Source organism: Balaenoptera ricei, chromosome 17, assembly GCF_028023285.1.
Source record: "Balaenoptera ricei isolate mBalRic1 chromosome 17, mBalRic1.hap2, whole genome shotgun sequence".
NCBI classification, from domain to species: Eukaryota; Metazoa; Chordata; class Mammalia; order Artiodactyla; family Balaenopteridae; genus Balaenoptera; species Balaenoptera ricei.
Window position 1 is genome coordinate 29,152,580 of NC_082655.1, and position 25,454 is coordinate 29,178,033.

Genomic DNA, 25,454 nt, shown 5'->3' on the forward strand with positions numbered 1-25,454 from the left:
GGGGGTGGGGTGGGGAGGGGGGAGGGAATCACTTGAAAATGATTAAAGTGATAAGTGCTTCAAATGAAAGGTATGTGATAATATAAAAGTATATGAAAAACCATTTTCCAGAGAAGCTAAATATTTGACATTTCCAAGTTGTTTTGCATAATCATCAGCACAGAGTTGTTTTATTTTAGCCATTCTAATAGGTTTTCAGTGGTATCTCATTATAGCTGTAATTTGCACTTCCCTAATAGCTAATTACGTTGAACATCTTTTCATGTGCCACCACTACAGCCTCTGTTGAAATGTCTGCTCAAGTCTTCTGCCTATTTTCTAACTGGATTGTTTTCTTTCTATTAAATTTTGAAAGTTCTTTATATATTCTGGACACAAGTCCTTTATTGAATATGTTTGCAAGTATTTTCTGTCCATGGCTTGTCTTTCCACTTCTTTAACAGGATCTTTCTCAGAACAAAAAATTTTTATTTTTTAGAGTTCAATTTATTCATATTTTTAAATAAGGATTACATCTTGTTGTCACCTGAAGAATTTTGGCCTAACCCTAGGTCAAAGGGGTTTCTTCATGTTTTTTTCCTAAAAATTTTAGTTTTACACAATGCGTTAAGATCCATTACCCATTTTGAACATTTTTTTAAGGTGTGAGGTCTAGGTTTAGGGGTTTTTTTGCTATAAATTCCCAACTGTTCCAACACCATTTGTTGAATATTCAATCGTCCCAGCACAATTCCTCCACTGAATAAATTAGTTTGCCATACTGGTATGAGTCTGTTCTGGACTCTATATTCTGTTCCATGCTCCATGTGTCTATCACTCTGGCAAAACCACACAATCAGTAACAATACCATACTTGCCTGACTGCTGTAGTAGCTACATAGTAAGTCTTGGTATCTTGCAGTCTAATTCCTTTATCTTCATTTTCAAAATTGTGTATGCTATTCTTGCTCCTCTATCTTTTCATATAAATTTTAGAAAGTCTGTCTATCTACAAATAATCCTTCAGGATAGAAATTGTATTAAACCCACAGATCATTTGGGGTACAACTGACGTCTTTACTATGTTGCCTCCCAATCCACGAATATGTTAATGTTATGTCTCTCCATTTAACTCTTCTTTCATTAGCATTAGCATTTGTAGTTTTCAGCAAACATATCCCACAGATTTTCTTATACTTAATATTGTATTTTTTAGCAACTGTAAATGAAAATGTCTTCATTGCTAGCATATAAAATTTTTGTTGACCTTGTATTATTCTGTGATCTTGCTAAACTCACTTATTAGTTCCAAGATGTTCTTGGAGATTTCCTGGGATTTTACATGTTGACCATCAGGTTATCTGTAAACAGAGACAGTTTTACTTCTTCCTTTCCAATCTGTATGCTTTTTATTCCTTTATCTTACTGCACCAGCTAAGTCATCAAGTACTATAACAAACAGATGTGGTAATTGCGTATCCTTGTCTTCTTCCCAATCTTAATGTATTTAGTCTTTCATCGAGTACCATGCTAGGTGCAAGTTTTGTAGATGCTTTTTATCAAATTGAGGTAGTTTCCTTCTATTGCTGAGTTGTTTTTTTCATCATAAATGGGTATTGAATTCTGTCAAATGCTTTTTTCATATCAGTTGATATGATCATGTGCTTTTTCTTATTTTCTTCTTAATATGATGAATTACATTGACCAATTTTCAAATATTAAAGCAAGAGTCTTGCATATCTGGAATAAAGCCCACTTCGTTGTGTAAACAACTCAAATGTCTTTCCATGGTGAATGCATCACCAGACTGTGATACCTCTATACAATGGAATATTATTTAGCAATACAAAGGAACAAATTATTGACACATACAACAACACTAATAGAGCTAAAGGGAAACATGTTGAGTTAAAGCAGTCTCAAAAGGTTACAAATTGTATGACTCCACTGATATAACATTTTTACAGTGAGAAAATTATAGCAATAGAGAAACAAATCAGTGGACAGCAGGCATTAGAGTTAGATGAGGATGTAACATGTACCCTATTAAGAAGCAGCAAGAAGTTCCTTTGTGATATACATTCTATATCCTGATTGTGGTGATGGTAAAATGAATCTACATATGTAACACTTCATAAACAGAAAAGAAAAAAAAAAAAGGCATGTAAAAATTGTGAAATCTGAATACAGTCTGTACCTGAGTTAATAGTATTGCTGCAATGTCAATTTCCTGGTTTAACAATGTACTAAGGTTACATAAGATAATACGGAGAAGCTTACCAGTACATGGGAGTTCTCTGCATTGCTTTTGCAACTTCTTGTGAGTCTTAAAGTATTTTAAAATAAGACATTGTCTTTAAAATACAGTAGGAAAAAAAAAAGAGGGGTGTGACCTCTGAAAGATGAGTCAAGGAAGGCTTTGTTTTACAGAGAGGGAACAACAAGTACCAAGTTTGTAGAAGGAAGCATAACAAGGCCATTGAATTTAAGTGTAGCTAAATTCAGAAACAAAGGGGAAGAGTAGAGGATGACCGTTTACAATTAAGAAAATCTGAATCTTCCTTCCTGGTTCTGACACCATACAGAACCTCAAAGGTCATGTTTAAGGCAACAAATGGGAAACAACGGAAGAGTTTTAAAGGGGGGGGAGGGTAAAAAGGCATTATTAGTGATGTTTTGTCACATTCTAATTGTAGCGAAGAATGGAGTAGGGGAAGTGAAGATGCTCTCTAGCCACTGTTGTAATCCAGGAGTCATGTAATGGTAGCTTGGTCTAGGGTGGTGGTGGCAATAGAAATGGAGAAGAGTGGATAGATTTGAGGTGTATCATAGAGCATAAAATAGATGGAACATGGTCATGACTTAAAAGACTGAACATGTCCATTAGATTGGTGACACTGAACTAAACTATTTCAAAGGAACAATGCAGGGGGTGAAGGGAATGCCAGACTGGAGCAATTTAAAGAATGGGAAAACAGACATGAGTTTAGACAAATGAGGAAATTTGGCTGTAAAAAAAGAGAAAAATGGGTAGTGGCTGGAGTGGGACTGTGGAAATGAAGGAAGATGTTTTAAAAAGTGGTAGCAAACTGAGCATATTTTAGTGTTAATAGGAAGAATCTAGTTGAAATAAAAAAGAGAAGAGATAATGAGGAAAAAATAGTTTTAGGACAAATGTGAAGAAAAGATGAAGTTTTGGGAAGTCAGGAAGGGAGAGTGGCAAATTCATTAAGCTAAAGTATGGCTAAAGCATAAAAAATGAGAAAGACAGTGGTGGGAAATAGCTCAGAAAAGGGTAGGGCCAATTTCTTTCACTCTAAGAGGAAAAGAGGTGAATTTGGGCACAAGAATGTCATACTGGGTATGGTTTTATCTCATGACTTCTCTTTTTCTCTGTGAAATAGTAAGAGAGCTATGTTAGTTAACTAGGGCTGCCTTAATAAAGTACACAGAGGACTGGGTGTCTTAAAACAACAGAAATTTATTTCATCACAGTTCTAAAGGCCAGAAGTCCAAGATCAAGGTGTCAGCAGGGTTGGTTTCTTCTGAGGAAACGCTCCTTGTCTTGTAGATGGACATCTTCTCTTCGTCTTCTCATGGTCCTTCCGCTGTATGTCTGTGTCCTAATCTCTCCTTATAAAGATATCAATCATATTGGATTAGGGCTCACCAATATGACCTAATTTTACTTAATGACCACTTTAAAGACTCAATCTCCAAATAAAGTCACATTCAAAGGCACCAGGGGTTAGAACTTCAAATATGAAATTTTGGGCAAGACACAATTCAGCCTATAAAAGAGGTTACTTGCCAAGAATGAGAAGAGAGATAGGATAAATTAGAGGTTCCAAGTGAAAGAGGTTTGAAATAGTTCTAAATAGTTTGAAATACTTCTCACATTAACTATAAATGAAGTAACATCTTTAATGGGTAATTTTGTTTAAATTCAATTTAATTAAAAATGAAATTCTGACTTCATTATTCCATTAAAAAATTCTTTTACAAGCCAGAAAATCTGAATTCTACTCCTTGCTCTGCTAACAAGCAATGTCCCTTAGGTATATCTGGCTCTCATTTTTGTCAAGGAACAACCTATCAGAGACTAGACATATGCCTTGGAATATGCTAGAAGGAGCACTGACTTGGGAACACCTGACATCCTGGTCCAATTACCTGCTCTGTCACAGAAGAGCTTAATTTCTCAGAACCTCACTTCCTCATCCTAAAAGGGAGAACAACTAAATCTCTCTAAAGCCCCTCCTACACTCCTACTATAGTTCTTTGAATTTAAATAAGTTACTTTGAGAATAAAGGGATTATAGCATTAAAGAAAAAAAATTCTTCTAAATATTTGATAATAAAAATTGTATGCTTCCAGCATATTGAAACATTAATTTTCCATTTCAATTTTTTCTACATCCTCCTCTATTCCCAAGTCAATATTATCCTCATGATTAAAGACATTCTAAATATGCCTTTTTCTCACCTCTGTTGGCTTAAATACTAGGTGCTGAGTTGGAACAAGATATTACTTCTTTTGTTACATGTAATTATGTACTTAATTTTAAATCATTACATTCTAAAATAGCATCCCTAGCATGTCTAAAATAAGAGTTTTGCATCTTAAAAAAAAAGTTGAATGATGGATATATTAGTCAGAAACATATATGGCTAAAGTAACAAAAAATAACAATGGCTTAACAATCAAGAGTTTATTTTTCTCATGTAGTTAGTGCAGAAGCTGGCAATTGCTCTTGTTGGTTCAGGTGTTCAACCAATCAGGGACCCAGGCTCCCAGTAATCTTTCTACAGAACCATCTCTGAAATGCAGCTTTAATTCTCATATTTGCTATTTCATGCTTGTAAGATGGCTATTATACCTCCAGGCTTGTTGTTGGCATTCATGGCCAGAAGAGGCAAAAAGCCTCAGCTCACAAAACTTTGACTTTTTAATTCGAAAGACAGGCCCTTCCCCACAGCTTCTGTTCATTTCATTAGCCCTAATTAGGCCACATGCCCAGATTTTGGATATTTGCACTTTCAAATATGGTGGCCATGAGTCACATGCAGCTATTAAAATTAAAATTAAATAAAAAATTCAATTTCTCGGTTGTCCTGGCTACATTTCAAGTGCTTAATACCCACATACAGCTAGTGGCTACCACATTAGGTAGCACAAATATGGAATATTTCCTTCAATGCAAAAAGTTCTGCCTTGGCATATCACGGACCATATGGAATGAAACCACTTCTGTTTTAGATCAATCATGATACTTCCCTTGGGGCTGAGGGTAAGGTCCAAACCTCCTGGAATAACAGGGATCTGTGCTCCTACCTGAACAATATAGGATACTGTTAACAAGGAAGAAGGAGGTAAAAGCAGTTGGGTGGGCAATTGTCTGCCACAATGAGATTATCACTATATATAATTGAAGTTTATAAATTATTACACATTAACAATGTACTTAATAAATAAAAAATTCCTGGCAAGGAGGTATTAAAATTAGAAAAAATAAAGTGAAACTAAAGGCTGACAGTTATAAGGGACACTAAATTACTTATTACACAAATATTGCTAAAGTAAACACTACTCTAGTGACTCATGGGAGGAGATTAAAGGGAAGAAAGGTAGTGGAATAATATGTGGGCACTATTTTCTTTATAACAAACAAATCTGAAATGTCTGATTATGTTGAAAATGGTTACTAAATTCATGGGCAAAAACAGTGTATCTTGTGACAACAATTATTAATTTATAAGAATTATCTTCATATGGGAAGAGTTATTTCACATCTGCCCATTATTCAGGGCAAAATAAAATGAAAAAAAAACTGTAAAATGAAGGAATTAGACTAGATGTGGAGAATAATTTACTAACAGAATAACTCAAAAGGTTAAAAAGCTGATACTGACAATAGTTTTCTTCCTTAAGACTTCCAGGTTGTCAATTCTTCCATGATCTCCAATTTGCGCAAATAAAGCAATAACAAGCATGTCAGAGTCTCTCTATTATGTTGGTAATTAATTAATTAAAATTTATATATGTATTTCTATATGTAATATAGAAGTTATGTATATAAATTACAGACTGATACTAACAATATTTGCCCTGAATGAACAACTGCCTATTTTAAAAACTGATTTGTGTCTGAATAAAGTGGTTAACTCTCAAAGTTCTTTCTATTCTATTGTGAAACATGCAAAATACTGCTAAAGGTAGTGTAATGGTTGTTCACTATGAAAAGAGAAAAAAAGGAAGAAGAAATTCTAATTATTATTACTGAGGAGTAATGAGATATGAGAATTGTAAAAATTTTGCTTCTAAAGATAGTTCAGATTTTCTTATTTTTCCTTAAAGTAAAAATAACTAAGCCACTGAAACTCCTTTCATCCCTATTATCTATGTTCTCTAAAAATTATGCCTTTTACATAGAGTTGAAAGTTGGATAAATATAACTTTCATAAGGGTTAAATTTGAATATCATAACATACATGAACCTTAAACCATTTTACAGGTAAAAAAAATCTCAGTTATGTCCCATAGCAAAACAAAATTTTATAAAAAAGATAGTGCTGAACTTTGGAGAATGATGTATTTTAATCAAGATTTATCAGAATAACATTACAGCATATAAAATAATAGCCCACTGGAATAAAGAGCGAAACCCAACCTGACGCTATAAAAAGAATGAAAATAATTTGCCAGCATTTTGCTTCTGTCATCTATATATGCTATGTATTTCCTATCACAAATAAAAAGGAGTTAACTAGAAATTGAGTTCTAAAACAATATAGTCACTCACTATTTGAGTATAACAAAAAGAATCTAGAATTTTCATATGCAAGTTTAATAAATCATCAGTTTATTTAACAAGGTTATTTCTATATCAGATTGTGGTTTAAAAGCAGTTATATATGTATGATATGGAAAGAATGATGTACAATCAGTAAGAATCTTGTCAAATCTCTCTTCCATGGGTTTTCCCCATCTTCCTGCTTAGCAGTAAATGGCATTTTTAGGTTTATATAAACACATTCTTTACAACTGCCTTCTTAGCAGAAAATCAGTATATAAATAGCACTGGGCATCTAGTAAATAAGTCACAAACCAGTGAGCTCAATTTTACAGTTGTGAAATGTAATGTGAAAGAGTTTTTGAAACCTTAAGACTGGGTGATCTGCAGTGTTTCCAGCATGTCTTCGACTGCCTTGAGAGAGTATTTGGTTTCCTTCTTACTTCGACCTGCAAACTAATTTTTAGAAAATGCAATTAGGCTCAATTTCAGTGGCAGGTTCAAAATCACAGTCTTACTTTCAAATTGTTAGAGAGTTAACATTATCTATTTTATCACTAGCATGAAATCAGATATGTTCTTTTTCTGCAATAAAAAACAAAATTTGGGTTTTAAGGACATTTTCATTAAGGTTTCATCTTCAACTGACATATAAAAAAATTTCCGTGTGAAATTGGCCAGTTTAAATGTTTAAGTAGTATGATAACCTATAAAAACATTAATATGATTTTCAAACTGTACTCCCTCTTCAGACCAGAAAAGTTTTATGAAATAAAAAGCATAATTTAGAAATGAAATTTAGCTTATATTTATGTAGGAATATGGACTACCTGTGTGGCCTCTAATCAACTTTTTACAATTTCAAACAAAGGTAAAATACAAATGTAAAGAAGTTTTATCAAACATTTTAGAGTTGCAAGATTTCTCTAAAACTACTTATAGTGGGCTGTAATTTTTAAAAATTTCCCAGATTTATTAGTTGACTAGATAATATCATGTTTCTGCAGCAAAAACCTATCAAATAAAACTCTATGCTACATATTAAACATTTTAAAACATGCATTTCTAGTTTATTAAGTCATAATTTATTTTATAATACCAAATTGGGATTGGATTTTACAATAAAAACAAAACATAGTGCATTAAATACTATCTTTGTACATTTAAAAGCAAATTCATGTGTATTAAATTCAATATAGTGCATGATAAGTGGGGAAAACACTGTTGAATACCCCATGCTGATTTCAAAATGAGTTTTCTAACTAGACTGACAATTCCTATCATTTATCAGTTTGACTTATCACTACAGATTTACTAGATAAGTATGTGTTCCTTGTAAAGGCAGGGGAAGGTTTATTATAACTATATTACCTGTTTTTCCCCTGGTTAAAGTATTAACATTTTCTATTAGCAACATACAGTATTTTCAAGTTAACATCTAAGCACTCAGTATACTTTCAAGTGACTGATCTTTCCTTCAAATACCAATGCTGTCTTAGGGACTTAGTACTTGATTTATGATGTGTTCCTTCTCTTTTGTAATTAACTTAATTTGGCAAACTTCTTATGACCTGTTGAGAAAGATTAAGTGATCAAGCCCAGGTAACATCGTAGAAGCAATAGGCTTCAGGAATTGGTAACCTGCCTCTGACCCCTCTGGCTGCAGCTTAACATTATGATTCTCCTATTTCCTAAACCATTAGCTTCTGTGGTTGAATCCTGATTTAATAGAGTAACTAAAGGGGATTTCTAGAGGAAATGCCAGGGAAAGAGAAAAGCTTCTTGTAAGAATCAAGATCACTTTGCCCTTCATAAGACATCATTAATTTAAGGAATTCAAATGCTGAATATACAGGCCATAATTGAAAAATATGGCAATAGCAACACCACATTTAAAACTCTGCCCTTTCATAATTTCCCTTGGTGAGTAAAGGATGTGGAGTGTGCTTATTACTCCTATTACCCAGTTGATAGAGTCACTTTCACAAGGACTTACCAAGAACAGAAAGCCTTTTCTTTTACCACTGCCTACCCAAAGTAAACAGGAATCGTCCTAATCAGATACTTGTAGGTCTAATTCTAAGAAAAAGCTTTTGATGGGTTGGGGGAAGGGGTATAAAATAGGACACCTAATTTTTTAAATGGAAAATAAAAATGAAAAATTTGTGTAGCGCTGAAGTCATAGTATTTTAAAATATAGCATTTTTCTTGATTTGTGTTTAAATGTAATAAAAATAATAATAAATATAAATTTGTGATTTTCAAAATTAGCTAATTTTAGAAAACCACCTAAGATTGTGTGTCAACACTACTGACAACCAGTGCAATTTAGAATAAACCAAACTAACTTGTGTCAGAACAAATAAAAAGAAAGTTGGAAATATAAATCTATCACTTCAAATTTTACCTGACATGCAATTATTTTGTCTATTCTAGAATTATATGGCAATTTAACTGATTAAGCCGGAATCCTATTTTTCCCTCAAATCATGATTTAATTTTCTATTTCCCAAAAGGATAGTAACAAAATCACCTCTGCAATCACAAATAACATATGGATCACTAGCACAGACGAATTTAACAGAGTACCAAAGAAGCATTTATCTGGAAAATTACTGTGAGTAGGTTCACATTAAAGTTTTTCATGAGCATTAATCAAACTTGCCTGCCTCTACTGAACATGCTAAACCAATTACCTAATTGAAGAGCAAGTAGTAGCCATATTTTGTTTCATTATTAAGTAGAAACAAAGAAAGCAGTTCTTAAAATCTCATTTTCTCTAATTTTTAAATGCCTAGAAAAACATTACAATAAGGAATACTTATTATACACTTTATACTTGTTTATATGCCTAGACATATCATAAAGTTCTCAATTAGATCCCAGAGATTTATTACTAAAATGTCAATCTCTGAAAATTATACTTTTCCACATTAATCACAAATTCTGCATTTTTATTTTTCATATAGATTTTGCTTAAGTAAACTTTTTTCATAATTTCCTGATGGATCTTAAAGAAAACTAACGAGAAAACCACTCAAATAATTAAAAAATGCTTATCAAATTCAAAGGTCAATGATTTACCCATTGTGATAACTGGAGTAAGTTGGGCTAAAATTCACAAATTTACACAGTTTGTGGAAAATAATATGGGTGGACAAAGTAATAAGATAAATAAAATGGAGAAGTGGATGGATGAATCTCAGAAACATGCTGAGTGAAAGAAGCAATGCAGAAAAGAGTACATAATCTACGATCTCATTTATATATAAGGTTCTAGTACAGGCAAAACTAATTTATAGTGATGAAAATCAAATCAGTGCTAGTCTGCAGTGTGGAATGGGGCTGACTACTAAGTGTCAGAGGGGAACTTTCTGGGGTGATGGAAACTGTATGTCTTGAATGGGGTAGTGGTGAGAGAGGAGTATACATTTGTCAAAACTCAACTGTACACTTAAAATGTGTGCATGTTATTGTATGTAAACTATACCTCAATAAAGTAGATAAAAAGAAAAAGGCAAAATAAACAAAAACAGAAGGATGGAACTATGGAGTTATACAAAAGTGTAATAAATTGCCAAATGACCACATATTTCTCTTCCGATTGAGAGGTGAAATATTATATCCCCTGTATCTGGGTTCACCATGCGACTTGTTTTGCTCAATGGAACATTAGCAATATGTGACACAACCAGAGGCTCAGAACACCCTTGGGCACTGGAGTTTGCCTGTTTGTTGCTCCTGGAACCCTGAAACCATCATGTGAATAAGTCCAAGTTAGCTTGCCAAATGAGAAATACAAGGCCCAGCACCCCCAGCTGACAGAGAGCCAACCATCAGACATTTAAGTGAGGCCATCAACCACTAGCATAGAGCAGAAAAAAAATAAGTCCACTATAGACCTGTAGAATTACTCAACTGAGTGCAAGCCTACATACCTACAGATTCATAAGCAAATAAGTTATTTTAAACCACTATGTTAGCAAAAGGCAATAGATACAAGTATTTATGAAATCTGATTCACATGAAGAAAACCACCAACTTCTGTAGAAAAAGCATAGAGATGAAAATTTCAAATGCACCAAAAGATTTTATTTAAAACCCGTTACTGGGACTTCCCTGGTGGTCCAGTGGTTAAGACTCTGTGCTTCTATTGCAGGCGGCACGGGTTTGATCCCTGGTTAGGAAACTAAGATCCTGCATGCTGTGCGGCACAGCCAAACAAAAACAAAAACAAACAAAAAAAGTGTTACTAGTGTCTAGAGGCAAAAATAAATTTTGCATGATGGGTGATTCCTAATTGAGAAGTATTTTAGGCTGCTATACAGAAACCTGACATTATCAACTGAGAGATGTTATCTTTTTGGAGTGGTATCCAAGATGACAGAAACTTACAAAAATTCCTTATACTATCCTTTCCCTTAGAGTCAAGAAAAGGCAAATCATACCTTCAGGAAAGATGTGTAAAACATCACTGGGTACTACAGAGTTTATGGTGCCAAAGTCAAAGACTGAAGAGCACAGATGATATTATCAGAGCTCTTTCCAAAAAACACTGAGACTTTAAAAATAAGTCTATGAAAAGAGAATGGATCTAATAAGACAATTTTTAAAAATTTGTTTAAAGAGAATGGCAGGGAGGGAAAATATTACTAACAAATAGGGTTTGGATATATGAACAATGGCTTAAAATATCGAAATGATGGATTCATGTCTAATGGTAAAGTGCATCTCATATGGCAGGGAAGGGCATGCTTGCCTGGTCTTGCATTACTGAAGAGACAGTGAAAAAGAGGAAAAACAAACAAACAAACAAACAAAATGAAACTCTAAATTTAGTTACTATGGAGAGCTTTGGGTCTGAAATGAAAAGGGAAACAAGTGAGGGTAGGATATCACTTGTTCACATGAGAAAATAACTAAGAAGGGAGTTGGAAACTATAATTACAGTTTTAGAAACATTTATACCTGACATCTCTTTATAAAGGCAGTATATTGTGGCCATTAAGAACATCAAACTTGGAGTCAGGCTGCCTAGGTTTGAGAACCGCTCTGTCATTAACCAGTTATATCACCTTGGAGAAAGTTATTTAATCTTTCATGCCTTAATTTCCTCATTTGTAAACAGGAAAAGTACCTACCTTATAAAAAATTTTCTGTTTGCTATTATAACTGTTATTGTTACTGTTATTGTAATTGCAATAAAAATAGACATAATAAAGTGAACTTACAGCATGCAATTAGTAAACACAATATAATGTGTATTACTGTGATATGGTAAAAAGTATGTATCAACTCCTTTAATACTCAGAAAACTTTTATTACATCCATCTTGCAAATGAAAAGCTAGGCCCAGAGATGGTATGTAATTTGTCCATGGCCACATGTCAGAGCCAAACTTGGAAGCCAGACAATACAGCTCGAGCATCTGTGTTCTCTCTCAACTATTATAAGGTAGCAGCTTCCATAGAATGGGACTCATGACAGAATACAGAGATAGAAACACTGGAAAGCTACGTAGGGGGGAAACAGACCTCTATTTTCACATCATACATAAAAATCAGTTCCAAATGGATTGTGGATCTAAATGTGAAAAGTAGAAGAAAAAAACCTCCAAAGACACACGAGATTATCTTTATGACCATCAGCAGCAAATGATTTCTTAAACAGAACATCAAAGCACAAACCATAAAGGAAATGAACGATTAGGGTGAAGATAATCTTCAAAACTTTCTTCACCAAAATCATTTGAGAGTGATTGCAACTAAGGAGTTAAAAAGATCTGCTACACATATAATGAACAAAGGGCCCATAATCAAAAAACTAAAAAACAAAATAAAAAGTCATAAACCAATGAAAAACATAGACTTCATGAAAGAAGATATCCAAACAGCCAATAAACATATGAAAAAGTGTTCAACCTCACTGGTCATCAGGGAGATACAAAATAAAACCATGAAGATACCACTACACATACCCAGAATGACTATAATAACAAAAACTGACAGAAGGACGTGTTGGTGAAAATGTGGAACTATGAGAACTCTCAAACACTGCTGGTGGGACTATAAACAAGTAATCTGGAAAACCAGCTTTATCTACTTCAGTTAGATATATGTACATCCTATGACCCAGTATTTCCACTCAAAGGTATACACCCCTAAGAAGTACATGTACATATACATCAAGAGACTTGTACAGCAATATCAGTGTAGTATTATTCATAATAGCCCCAAACAGGAAATAATCCAACGTCTATCAACAAGTGAAAAAGGGGTTTCCCTGGTGGCACAGTGGTTGAGAATCCGCCTGTCAATGCAGGGGACACGGGTTCGAGCCCTGGTCCGGGAAGATCCCACATGCCGCGGAGCAACTAAGCCCATGCGCCACAATTACTGAGCCTGGGCTCTAGAGCCCGCGAGCCACAACTACTAAGCCTGCATGCTGCAACTACTGAAGCCCGTGTGCCTGGAGTCCGTGCTCCGCAACAAGAAAAGCCACCACAATGAGAAGCCCGCGCACTGCAAAGAAGAGTAGCCCCCGCTCGCCACAATTAGAGAAAGCCCGTGAGCAGTGATGAAGACGCAACACAGCCAAATATAATAAATAAAATAAATTTTAAAAAAAACTGAATAAATTATAGTATGTTCATATAATAGACTACAGTACAATGAAAATGAATGAACTACAGACTTAAACAAAGATAAAACTCATAAATCATGAAACAGGCCAGACAAAAATAAATACATACTGTATGATTCTATAAAGTTCAAAAAAAAAAGCCAAAACTATGGGATTATACATTTGTACTTTTGAGGGGAATACAAGGAGTAGAATTTGAAAGAAGGTACCAGGAAGGTTTTGGGGTGCTATAATGTTTCTATTTATTGACCTGGTTACATTTACTTGTATAATTCATTGGAATGTATCTTTGTGACTTGGGTTCATTTTTCTATGTATAATTTAATAAAAATTGATTTTAGAAATATAGTCATGCCATGTCAAAAAAAGCACTCTCTGAGCAGCTGGTTGTTTCTCAAAAATATCTTAAAAACAATGATGTAGTTTGCATACTATTATTTTCATATTATCCAAGTCTTATTTTTAAATCACAAACTACCCCTCCCTCCCTCGCAACCCCCAACCCCCAAGCCTACTCTGTGTGGAACCCCTCGAGCCATCTCAAACTCCATTTGAAGAAGCACAGCCTAGCTAATATTCATAAATATTCTGACTTGCAATGTGCCAACAGAACTAACATTCTCTATTATATATAATAAAACTACACAAAAGTGACTAAATGGTGTGATCACAGGGCACTGAATTGTTTTAATCTCCCCAACCAGGAGTACAAAAACAAAGAAACAAATAGCACCAAAACCAAGACCAAAATAAGAGGAAACAAACCCAACAAAGACATCTTTCAAAAAAAACTATATTGCAGGCAATCCTTCAAAATCCTAGAAGGTTGTTATACCACCAGCAGTAGCAGGACCTACAAAAGCTCAACAGCTATGTGGTAGGCACTACAGGATGTAAAAGAGGGCAACCTACTACTCTATAGGCCACAAAAGTAAAAAAAAAAGTATGAACTGATGCATCTGCAAATGGCTTGCAAAACTAGGACAGTCTCATAGGCTCCAAATCAAAGTATAAAAAACTGTATGCAAACGTGACATTAAACAAATCTAATAGTCTAAGACCTCAAAATCTCTGAATTATCCAGCAAACACCCTCTTCCAAAAGGAAAAAAACCTCACACTGAAAGAAAACTACAGAAACTGAAACCAAATTTAACAGGGCAGAAACACTGGGGTTAAGAGGGAGAGATGGTTCAGATAAGGGGAGAAGGGGAGGGTGGGAGGTAGTGATGCCCAGAGGCAGAAAATCCCAGAAGAAAAAACAACAACAACAAAATGTAACATTTAAAACTAAGAACACCACCTCAAAATTCAAGATCTGTAGATCCATAGGGGTAGAACACAGAGAGGCCTGCAGCCAGAAAAATCATTCTGAACCTGACCTAGTTCTAAGAAAGACTGGATATATAGAGAGGTCATATTTGAGTTCTCTGTAACAAAGAAGAGGAAACATATAAAGGTCAAGCTGGGAAAGTTATGCTGTTCGATCTCTGACTCCCCTAAAATGGTAAAAACCACCTCCTAACAGCCCAGAAAAACTATCTTATTTAAATGCAGAGAACAGAAAAAAAAGAATTAACTCCATAAAAAAATTATTACCAGAAAAAAAAGAAGAGAATAAAATACAGAAAATGACAGAAGGATTTGAAAAAAAAAATGAATGATAAAAGGAAGTGCGAAAGGAGAGCCAATAAACTTATAGTTGGAGACCTGAAAAAGAAAACTTAAGGAATCAAGCAAAAAAAATTCAAAATCATAATTCTAAAAGCAACTTTTCTCAACTTAAAAGAGGACTGAATCCAAATATTAAAAAGGTCTACAGTGTATTTGGGAAGACTGACCCAAGAATATCAACAAAACATTATCATAGTGAAACTATTGGATTTTAAAGATAAAGAAAAAATTCCTTTGGGCAACCAGACAAAAAGTGCAAGTCACTTATTAGAGAAAGAAAATCAGGATGGCATGAAACTTGTTGACAGCAATATTTTATCCTAAAAAAGAAAAAAAACAAAAAAAGGAACAATATGTTTAATACTTAGGTAAATGTATTTAATAGCAAAGGATGTATAAAAAGTCAAATTGTCCTTCAAATATAAAGACTATAGACGGATAAGTTACAAACATGAAAGATGTAAGAAGATGAGTTTCTCCATGAGTCTTTTCTGAAGAATCTCCTAGGGATGAGCTTCAGTAAACTAAAAAATGAGGGGAGGGACTTCCCTGGTGGCGCAGTGGTTGAGAATCTGCCTGCCAATGCAGGGGACACGGGTTCGAGCCCTGGTCTGGGAAGATCCCACATGCCACGGAGCAACTAGGCCCGTGAGCCACAACTACTGAGCCTGCGCGTCTGGAGCCTGTGCTCCGCAACAAGAGAGGTCGTGATAGTGAGAGGCCCGCGCACCGCGATGAGGAGTGGCCCCCGCTTGCCACAACTAGAGAAAGCCCTCGCACAGAAACGAAGACCCAACACAGCCAAAAATAAATAAATAAATAAATAAAAACTTTAAAAAAAAAAAAAAATGAGGGGAGATGTTTCAGATAAGGTCTGACTGTAAACAGAGTACATAAACTTTGTTATATAGTCTTGTTAGTTTACTTTTAGGATTTTCTTCCTCTTTTTTTTATTATTTGAGATATCTCTGATTAATAATACACTCACATACCCAATCTGCCTCTGAAATGCATCATGAAATTTATCCTTTCTGGATTTTTACAGTTACTTTTTTTTATTTGCCAAATGTAGAACTACTGAGATGATAAGGCTCATTATGGGATAATAGTAACAGACTCCTTTTGAGGAAAAAAAAAAAAGCATCCTACAAGTTAATTCTACACAGTTAAAACATTTGATAAAGACCCAAAAGCACAAAAGTTCAATGATAGACACCTAGCTTTGTAGTTTGTAGAAACATAAACAACAACTAAGAAATACATTAACTGACCTATGTCATAATATAAAATTATCAATACTAACCTGATAAGCTCTGTTTATTTGACTAGCTGCCCAACTAGCATACTTCATGTTGTCCTTTTTTGTTTTTGCACTTGCTTTTGGATTAGAAGCAATATGACTTGCAGACTAAGAACAAAAAAGAAACATCAAAAACAATACTCCTTTGATGTAGCCAAGACAATCAAAAACATGTAAGGGTCATAATTGCAATGGGCTGATAATAAAGAGTTTTTAAAAACTGTACCAACACAATTTTTAAAATAAAATAAAGCTGAATGAAATTAGTGTTTACAAATGAAAATATATTTTAAAATGGAGAATAATCCAAGGTAGTAGGAAGAGAAAGGATATCTTAAATAACATCTAAAATTATTTTATTAGTTATCTACCACAGCCCTTGAAGGTAAAATTCCATCATCACTTAAATACTGTAGGATATTACTGGTGCTATTTCTTATTACTGAATTACTTCAACTTTTCTATGTCAGAATTATAGAATTACTGAATATTAATATAAGGAACCTCAAAAATAATTTAGTCTAACTTCCTACATTAACAGGTGAAAAAAAAATTAAGTCCAATAGGAGTGAATTGACTTAACCAAAGTAAGTTAACGAAGTCTTAGAAGTAGAAAGAGATCATCACTTCCAACCTATTTCTCTTTTCACTACACCGAGAGTTTCCAAACTATGTTCCATAGAACCAATTAGAGCCATCATCTCCTTTTTAAAGATGTGTTTAAACAAGGGATTGTTAAACTGGGATCCATGCAAGAATCTGTAGACCCTCAAAATCATATTCTTATTTTTAATTGTATGTATTTCTGAGGAGAGAAAGATACAAATTTTATCTTATGCTTAAATATATCTTATTCTTAAGAATCTCTGTCCATGTGGTTTCTTTTATGCCTAACCTGTGTTATATGCTTTTTCCTTCTGTTTCCTCCTCTGCCACTAAGGAATTTATATGCCAAAATCTGATTGCAGTAGTTAAGAGAATGACTCTGGAGTCAACTGCCTGAGCTGGAATCCTAGCTCAATCATTTAGTAGCTCTGTGTCCACCCTTGGGCAAATTAATCAGAACCCTCTGTGTCTTAGTTTCATTTTCTGTGAAATGGTAGCAGTAATAGTACCTTCTCAAATAGCTGATGTAAAGATGTAATGATTTAAAATAAAAAAGAGAGGTCATAACAACACCTGACACATAAAGTGCTATGTATTTTTACTATTATTAATAATTTATTTTTTAAAATAGTATTTATTTGGTAAAAGAGACACTGCTACCATACTGTACCTACAAGCTGCTACAATTGGCACTGGTAGAATCCAGAAAAAATTTTTTGAAATCCCTTTAATCTGTTTTCTAATTATATTTTGCCATTTCTTTGCTGAAAATTATTTCATTTACGTTTCTTCCTGCCTCCATTTCTGCAATCAATTCTTTTCACTGAGCTCCAACAAAATAGTCATCCAAAAGTCCATGAAAAGACTAGGATAAAATAAAATTTCAAAGAACTGGCGTATTAAAGAAGTTTATTTTTCTAGTCATTCTGACTGTAGAAAGGAGCTCATTTTATATAAATTTGAAGTTCATTAAGTTCTTCCTCTATTTCCCATAGCTCTTGTTAACTGACTTTTTCTAAGCTCATCATCTAGCATACATAAACAAAAGAAATATTTACTTACATGCGTACCACAAACTGTTTTTCTATACCATAAAAAAGTTTTAATTTGGCATTAGAGATTTTATTTCTAATATGTCTTTTATAAACATAGTTTAAAAATATCTCATACAATTATAATTTAAGGTAAGAAATAAAATGTTGGGCATGAACCCAAGAATAACAAAACAATTAAGAAATACATAATATAGCTTTGTATCTGTTACTATTTAATTTCATAAAGGCAGATTTAAATTCTGATAAAGTAAAAGATAATTGACAATGAAATGTCAAATAGCTGGGATATATTAACATTCAAAAATATAACCGCCTTACAACCTATTGCTCATAATTAACTAGAGGAAAAAAATCATATGCTTATCAATGAAATACAAAAAAAAAAAAAAAAAGAGGGAAGTGATTAACTGGGACAGTTAATGGACTTTAAATGACATTTCATAAAATAACATTAAACATGCACCTCAACTCACCATGTAAAGTCCAAACAAAGCTCTCATATTTCTGTTGTTCAGTTTCAATGCCTGCGCAAAATACTTTCTTGAAAGTTCAAGATTTTCAAGTCCACCTTGGGTATATTTAACCTGTTAAAAATTACGGAGTGCTGAAAACTGTTTATTTTACTACTTTGAAATACAGCATGTTTCATCATACCACAGGCATTAGTAATTGAAACAGATATTCTGTAAACAAAGGCAAGATGTTAAAAGAATTCATCTTAAAGCTGTTAAAGCTAATCTAAACTTTAAAGCATAACATACCCTCCAGAATCATTATATTCTATGAACATTAAGATCACTGAGTTTTTAAAATAAAAAAATGCTGCCAATATAAGAAAGCCAGTATAATTTCTATTTCAACTGCCTTCCAAATGCTTCACAACTTTATTTTCTATTACTAGCATTATTAAATCTAGACTTCATACTGAATTGTCCTTTCCTAGTTGCACTGACATTCCTTAATAATGAAGTCCTTTTAACCTTATAGGATTCAATTGTATTGCTATTCTTAACAGTTAATCAAATAAGAAAAAAACTTCCTACTTTCCAAAATACTGACCTTAATATGAATTTCCTAGAATATGGATGTAAAAATTTTAATCACTGTAAATGCCTTAAAGGCCATTAAATGGTGATAACTGTGACATAATTCATAATTAGGAAAGAATACAGTACGCAATTAAAAAAATATAAATAACGTCACTATTTTAAATAAGTGCCTTTAATTGAAAAGTCAGTATTTCCATTATAGTATTAAAAATTTAAAAATTTTACTCCCACAAATCAATTTTCATCACATCTTACATATTTATATACTTGCCTAACATTAAGGACATATTCTTAGTTCCATAATAATACCCAAAACCAACAAAAATAAAATCACATACAATTGTTGTTTTTGAAAACACTTACTTCAGCATATTGCTGACAGTATAAGTGGTTGTGTGGATTAGTCATCATAAGCTCCTCTAAACAAAAGGCTGCTTTAGCATAGCTGAAAAACATCAAGGAGTTAATTTTAAAAGTCATAAATTTTATGTCAGTTACACCTTAAAATAACTTAAAAACAATTTTAGTGATATTACACATTTTATTCCCAAAATACTTTAAATACCTTTATTAATAAAGTACTTATCTTGAATTCATAAATACGAATATCATATTCTTTAATGAAATGAATAAACAGAAGCTTAAATCCTAAAGCAGCCTGTGAACTATCAAGATATTACATTTTTCTTTTTTTCTTATTTATTTATGTATGTATGTATGTATGTATGTATGGCTGCGCTGGGTCTTCATTGAAGTGCGCGGGCTTTCTCTATTTGCACCAAGCAGGGGTTACGCGGTGCGTGGGCTTCTCATTGCGGTGGCTTTTCTTGTTGCGGAGCATGGGCTCTAGGCAGTTGTGCCACGTGGCCTCAGCAGTTGTGGCTTACGGGCTCTAGAGCACAGGCTCAGTAGTTGTGGCGCACAGGCTTAGTTGCCCCATGGCATGTGGGATCTTCCCAGTCCAGGGCTCGAACCCGTGTCCCCTGCATTGGCAGGTGGATTCTTAACCACTGTCCCATCAGGGAAGTCCCAAGATATTAAACTTTTAAAACTGGGTCACTAGGATGACATCCAAACATAATTAACAACACAGGCTTCAAGATCTTGGATCAGGTTACATATAAAATAAGTTCTGCAAGTCCACTGATCATTTAATAAAATATTCAAATAGCTAAAGTGTAATGAGAAAATAAACATTAAATATTCTCTGTTCACTAAAAATCCTTTACAGACATATCCCACATATTCTATTACAAAGACTTTTCATTATTTAAGGTTACTGTCAAATACAAAATTATGATGAAGTTACGAATTTCTAAACCCATGAAAAACAGATCAAGTTAGTGGTTTTGATATGCACTCTACTACTATTTAATCATGTGGTAGAGAAACAAAATCTTTACTGAAAACCTAAGGAGAAAACTGCTGCAAAGGGCTCTGGAAAAATAGTTTTATACCACACGACTATAATTCCCCTTAATGTATTTTATATGTTCAAGCCATGTGAATATCCTTCCTATTTACAGGAAATCGTAAAGAACACAGGTGTTGTAAGATTTAGTCCCAGTGAGGAGGTTATGACATTACAACAGAAAAAGGCTACCTACAGTTATTTTTGACATTTGTCACCAATATACAAAGGTATCTATTTTACACTAATGTCTGACATACTTAGTTTTCAAAATATATACACTGCAGTTTCAAACATGTGAAATACTGACTAATAATAGCTAACTTTTATTAGGTGCTCATTATGTATCATGCACCTCTCTAGGTGTGTTACAAATATTAATTCATTTAATCCCACCAAAACCCTAGGAAGTAGGCAGACAGCCTACACTCTTAACCACCATGCATACTACCTATATACACTACACATCAGGATGAAAAATGGAGGTGGTGATGGTAGTGATGAATATGTCAATGCTAACATAAAAACAGGTACAGCAATCAAACCCAAAGGGCCAGAGGAACCAAAAACACCCTGCAGATTAGCCCAAAATCACAGCATTTTAAATATATGAAGGACCTTATATATAATTCTCATCAAAGATCATGCTGCTATTTAGCCCTTTTCATATTTATGCCCAAAACCTAGTATTGGTTCTTGACATATGATAGCTATATAATGAATGACTGAACAAATGACTGAATAAATGTCTAGAACAAAAGTATTGTGACTACCTATCTGATATTTATTCATCATTGTGTAGAAGGGGAAGTCGTCTATACTTTAAACACTCAGCTTCATCAGAAAGATAGTTCCCTTCTAAATGTGTTCCTTTACGGTAACGCCAAAAATTCATATTAATGCTAAGAATAAGTGTTCTTAGAGATTTAAACGGGTTGAGCAAAATAGTGACTCTGATTCTTATATAGCATAATGTAAGATAAAATGGGCAGAGAGGAGTTTCTAATGAAAAATGAATGCCAAGATATTTTTCTCAAAAATTATTGAGTATCGGGCTTCCTTGGTGGTGCAGTGGTTGAGAGTCTGCCTGCTAATGCAGGGGACACGGGTTCGAGCCCTGGTCTAGGAGGATCCCACATGCCACGGAGCAGCTGGGCCCGTGAGCTACAATTGCTGAGCCTGTGCGTCTGGAGCCTGTGCTCTGCAACGAGAGGCCGCGACAGTGAGAGGCCCGCGCACAGCGATGAAGAGTGGCCCCCGCTTGCCACAACTGGAGAGGGCCCTCGCACAGAAGCGAAGATCCAACACAACCATAAATAAATAAATAAATAAATTTAAAGATTAAACAGACCAAAAAAAAAAAAAAAATTATTGAGTATCACATACAAGGAAGGGATACCTTCCCCCAATTTTACAAAATATAAAATCAAATTAATTTTGTGGATAAAGTATAGAATCAAATAAACTTAGAGCTGGAAGGAGCGAGAAATGGTCTAATCCAGTTTTTCTCAGCCCGGGGTACACAAGAGTATTAAGCCATACAAAAGTGATTTGAGTGATGATTATTTTCTCAGTTCTCCCAAGATGGTACATAGCCAATACCACTGCAGATATATAAAGAAATTAATTCATTATATACAACTCATGAGACTAAGATTTAGAGAAGTAAAAATAATTGGAATCCATTTAAAATAGAATAACCACTATTATTACTACATTAGAGTCAGTAACTAGTTTTTGAAGTTCTTCTCTTCCTCACAAAAGCATATGTATAGGTTACAGTGTTTGTTCCTTGATTGCTTTATCAACATAATGATTTTTCCTTACAGGATTCTGATAATTCCCTTTGTTATAGAATTTTATATAGTAAGGCTGTACCTACAATAATCACAATCATAATCAATCTTTACTAACTGCTCCTTGCTGATATAACATCTAGTTTTAACTACAAGTAAAAAATTCAGAATCTTTGTTTAAAATACATATTTTTGTTTATAATATGTACTGTTGGGGTTAAGGTATAAATCATGACTAATTTTTTATACTTAGAGCAAGTGTCTCAATGTGATCAACTGGTGTGACATATACCACTAGAATAACTGTATCTAGAATTTATAAATCAGAAGCAAATTTAAATAAAAATAACTTAAAGACATAAAAAAAGTATGTGGCAGAATTCTATATCCCCTTTTCTCTCTATAAAATCACTGAATAGACTTATATGAACAGTCTACTGTGGAAATTTATTTGGAGTAAAAAAGTCTACATCTAGATTAGCAATGCTGCCTGTGACTTACTATAACTATTAATATGAAGAAAAGAATGTCAAAATATTAAATATATCAAGCAATTCCTAAATTGGTACATTTTGGCCACTGGGTCCACAAAACTGTGGTAAACTGACATTCCACAGTAACTTACTACTTGTACCAACAATACCCTACCGAAGACAATGACTTGCTCAAACAAGTTAAACGAATTAAGTGAACATTCTGATTTTCACACAGTTTCAAAAAATCTGAAGACATTTATTTCCATTCACCGTAAATCTGAATATTCCTTCTGTGTTCAATTAGAAAAAATAAACGGACATTGTGTAAGTAACTAGCTTCGAGACCAAAAAGAGTTTTGTAATGCAAGATAAAAGGGTAGGCAGAATGTAAGTATCATTTCCCATGAAAAGAAACTATTTTTCAGGTGCTTTTCTGTCTTTGTATCTCTTGATTTCTTGGGATTCTTCAGTTCATTTCTCTTAAATGTACATCCAACTCTATCTCAACAAACTCTTCAGAGACCCAAAACAAAGCAAAACTGAATGTGGCTATTACAAGGTGAGGTAAATAATAATAAATTTAATGATAGGTTAAAAATAAAGTATAACCTATTGGAGAGCTAAATATAGAAATATTACAAATACATGCAAAAAAGTAAAACTGATAAAGAAGTAGAAGAAAAACACAGAGGTGATATATTTATATAGTTCTTAGAGGATAGAAAACCTGAAAGTAATATAAATTGATATACTGACCATCTGAAAATATAAAGTTTCTATAAGTTAAAAAAATCAATATTAAAAAGACATAATAAACAAGGATATATTCTAGACACGACAAAGGCTCATATCATTTATATAAAGAGCTCTTAAAGTGTAACCAATTTTCACTTATCACAATTTGCAAAGATTAGAAAGAACAGTAGCACCCAGTGTTAAGTGGACATTCTAATAATTGCTGATGTGAGAGTAAATTGACACTACCTTTCTAGTGCACATCTAGGAATGATTTATCAAAACCACTGAAAATGTGCATATCATTTAATCAAGTAATTCTATTTCTAAGAATTTAGCCCAAGGAAAAATTTAAATAAAAATAATCATTATATGTATGTGTAACTGAATCACTTTGCTGTATACCTGAAACTAACACAACACTGTAAATTAACTATACTTCAATAAAAACAAAAACAAAACCCAAAAAACAAACAAACAAAACAATACTGAGCCTCCAATCTATGAATTTGGTATTATTTAGGTGTTCTTTAATTTCTTTAATTAATATTTTATAGTTTCCAGCATACAAATAATTTACATTTAAAAAACTTTATAAATGTTGACTTTAAAACAATGAAAAATAGAAACATTACCATTTAACCAAATACACTACCACTCTTACATACATAAGAGAAAGCTAAGTATATTTACATATATGATCATACAAGCATCCAAACATGATTCAGGAAATAACTTCCTAACAAAAAACAGAGAATCTGATAGCCAGCATATATAATAGAGAAATGAAAAATGCTTCCCAGAATACAGTACACATTCATTAAGTTGACATTTTATTTTCGCCCCCACTTTTATTAGAATTACACAGATAATACATTAACTCTATTTCACATACATATATACCCCTGAGCAAAGGCAAGAGACAAGTATCTTCATTCGATACTATTTCCTATGTCAGCTATTTGTTCTATGAGAATGAGGTTAAGTATTCTAAGTATTCGTGCACAGTAAGAATATGTGCATGAGAATCTGATTCTGTTCTCTCAAAAGGAAGGAAAGAAACAATGTGATATACTTCAGACTCCTCACTAAGAAAAAAGGGGAAAAAAAGCCTGCCTCTAGATAGAGGTTAGCGTTAATGCTGTGATATTAGAAAACTTGCACTAAGACTGGGCTAATCCTCTCACACTGGGATTTCCTCCTGTCACTGCAATAAAAAAAAGCTAACAAAAACATTAAATATCCAATAAGCAAGTTCCTACAGCATTCAACATTCTTGATTATTCTTGGTTTTTTACCCAGGCAACAGAATGCTTCTACTTTGGAAGAGTTGATTCTCTTAGCACTAAGGCTAATAAATGCATACAATTGACAGAATTTTTAAACAGCAGGGAGTATAATACTCTTTGTATGTAAGAACAATTTAAATTCTAAAAATTCACAATTTTGATTCACTAAAAATAACCTTAGCTCAGCACATACATGCCTTTCTAACTCCAAAGAATGCCATCTGTATTTGAAAGAAAACTCATTTCCCAAACAAAAATAATTTAGCAAAACACAAATGACCTACTTAAAGCAATTCACATATTATAACCACAAACTGTTGATTTGTTTTCCTTCATTTATTTATTTTGCTAATTTAAAATGACGTGATTCATACCTCTCACCAACCCTTTAGAAACTACTATGCCTTCTGAACTTATATAGTGATGAAAATTGCACTCCTTAACGAAATTTTATGTGTTAACGACTTACTCATGTTCATTGATATAAAGTTCTGCAAGTTCATGCCAGGCTTCTTGGTCTCCAACAAATCTGGTGCGAGGAAAGGGAAAAAAAGTAAGTGTGTAGATATTCTATAAATGAACAGCATGGAGGCAAAAAGGAAAATCAAATGCAAATTCCATTTTAATTAAAAAAGATTTATCAGAATAA

At 33.4% G+C, this 25,454-nt stretch overlaps 1 protein-coding gene across 2 annotated transcripts in view; it reads right to left on the reverse strand.

Annotated features, from left to right (window-relative positions):
• Window positions 1-25,454, reverse strand: part of EMC2 (ER membrane protein complex subunit 2) — a 133,395-nt gene that overhangs the window by 79,389 nt on the left and 28,552 nt on the right. The window contains exons 7-12 of one of the 2 annotated variants that reach the window (XM_059901937.1): window positions 25,275-25,334; window positions 19,462-19,543; window positions 18,523-18,633; window positions 16,392-16,496; window positions 7,142-7,229; window positions 3,441-3,612 (exon numbers count right to left, since the gene is read on the reverse strand). In XM_059901937.1, coding sequence (XP_059757920.1) covers window positions 7,143-7,229; window positions 16,392-16,496; window positions 18,523-18,633; window positions 19,462-19,543; window positions 25,275-25,334 — 445 coding nt within the window. In that variant the 3' untranslated portion in view covers window positions 3,441-3,612; window position 7,142. Of the gene's footprint in view, window positions 1-3,440; window positions 3,613-7,141; window positions 7,230-16,391; window positions 16,497-18,522; window positions 18,634-19,461; window positions 19,544-25,274; window positions 25,335-25,454 lie in introns of those variants that run through there. The other variant, XR_009498504.1, reaches the window with a different exon arrangement.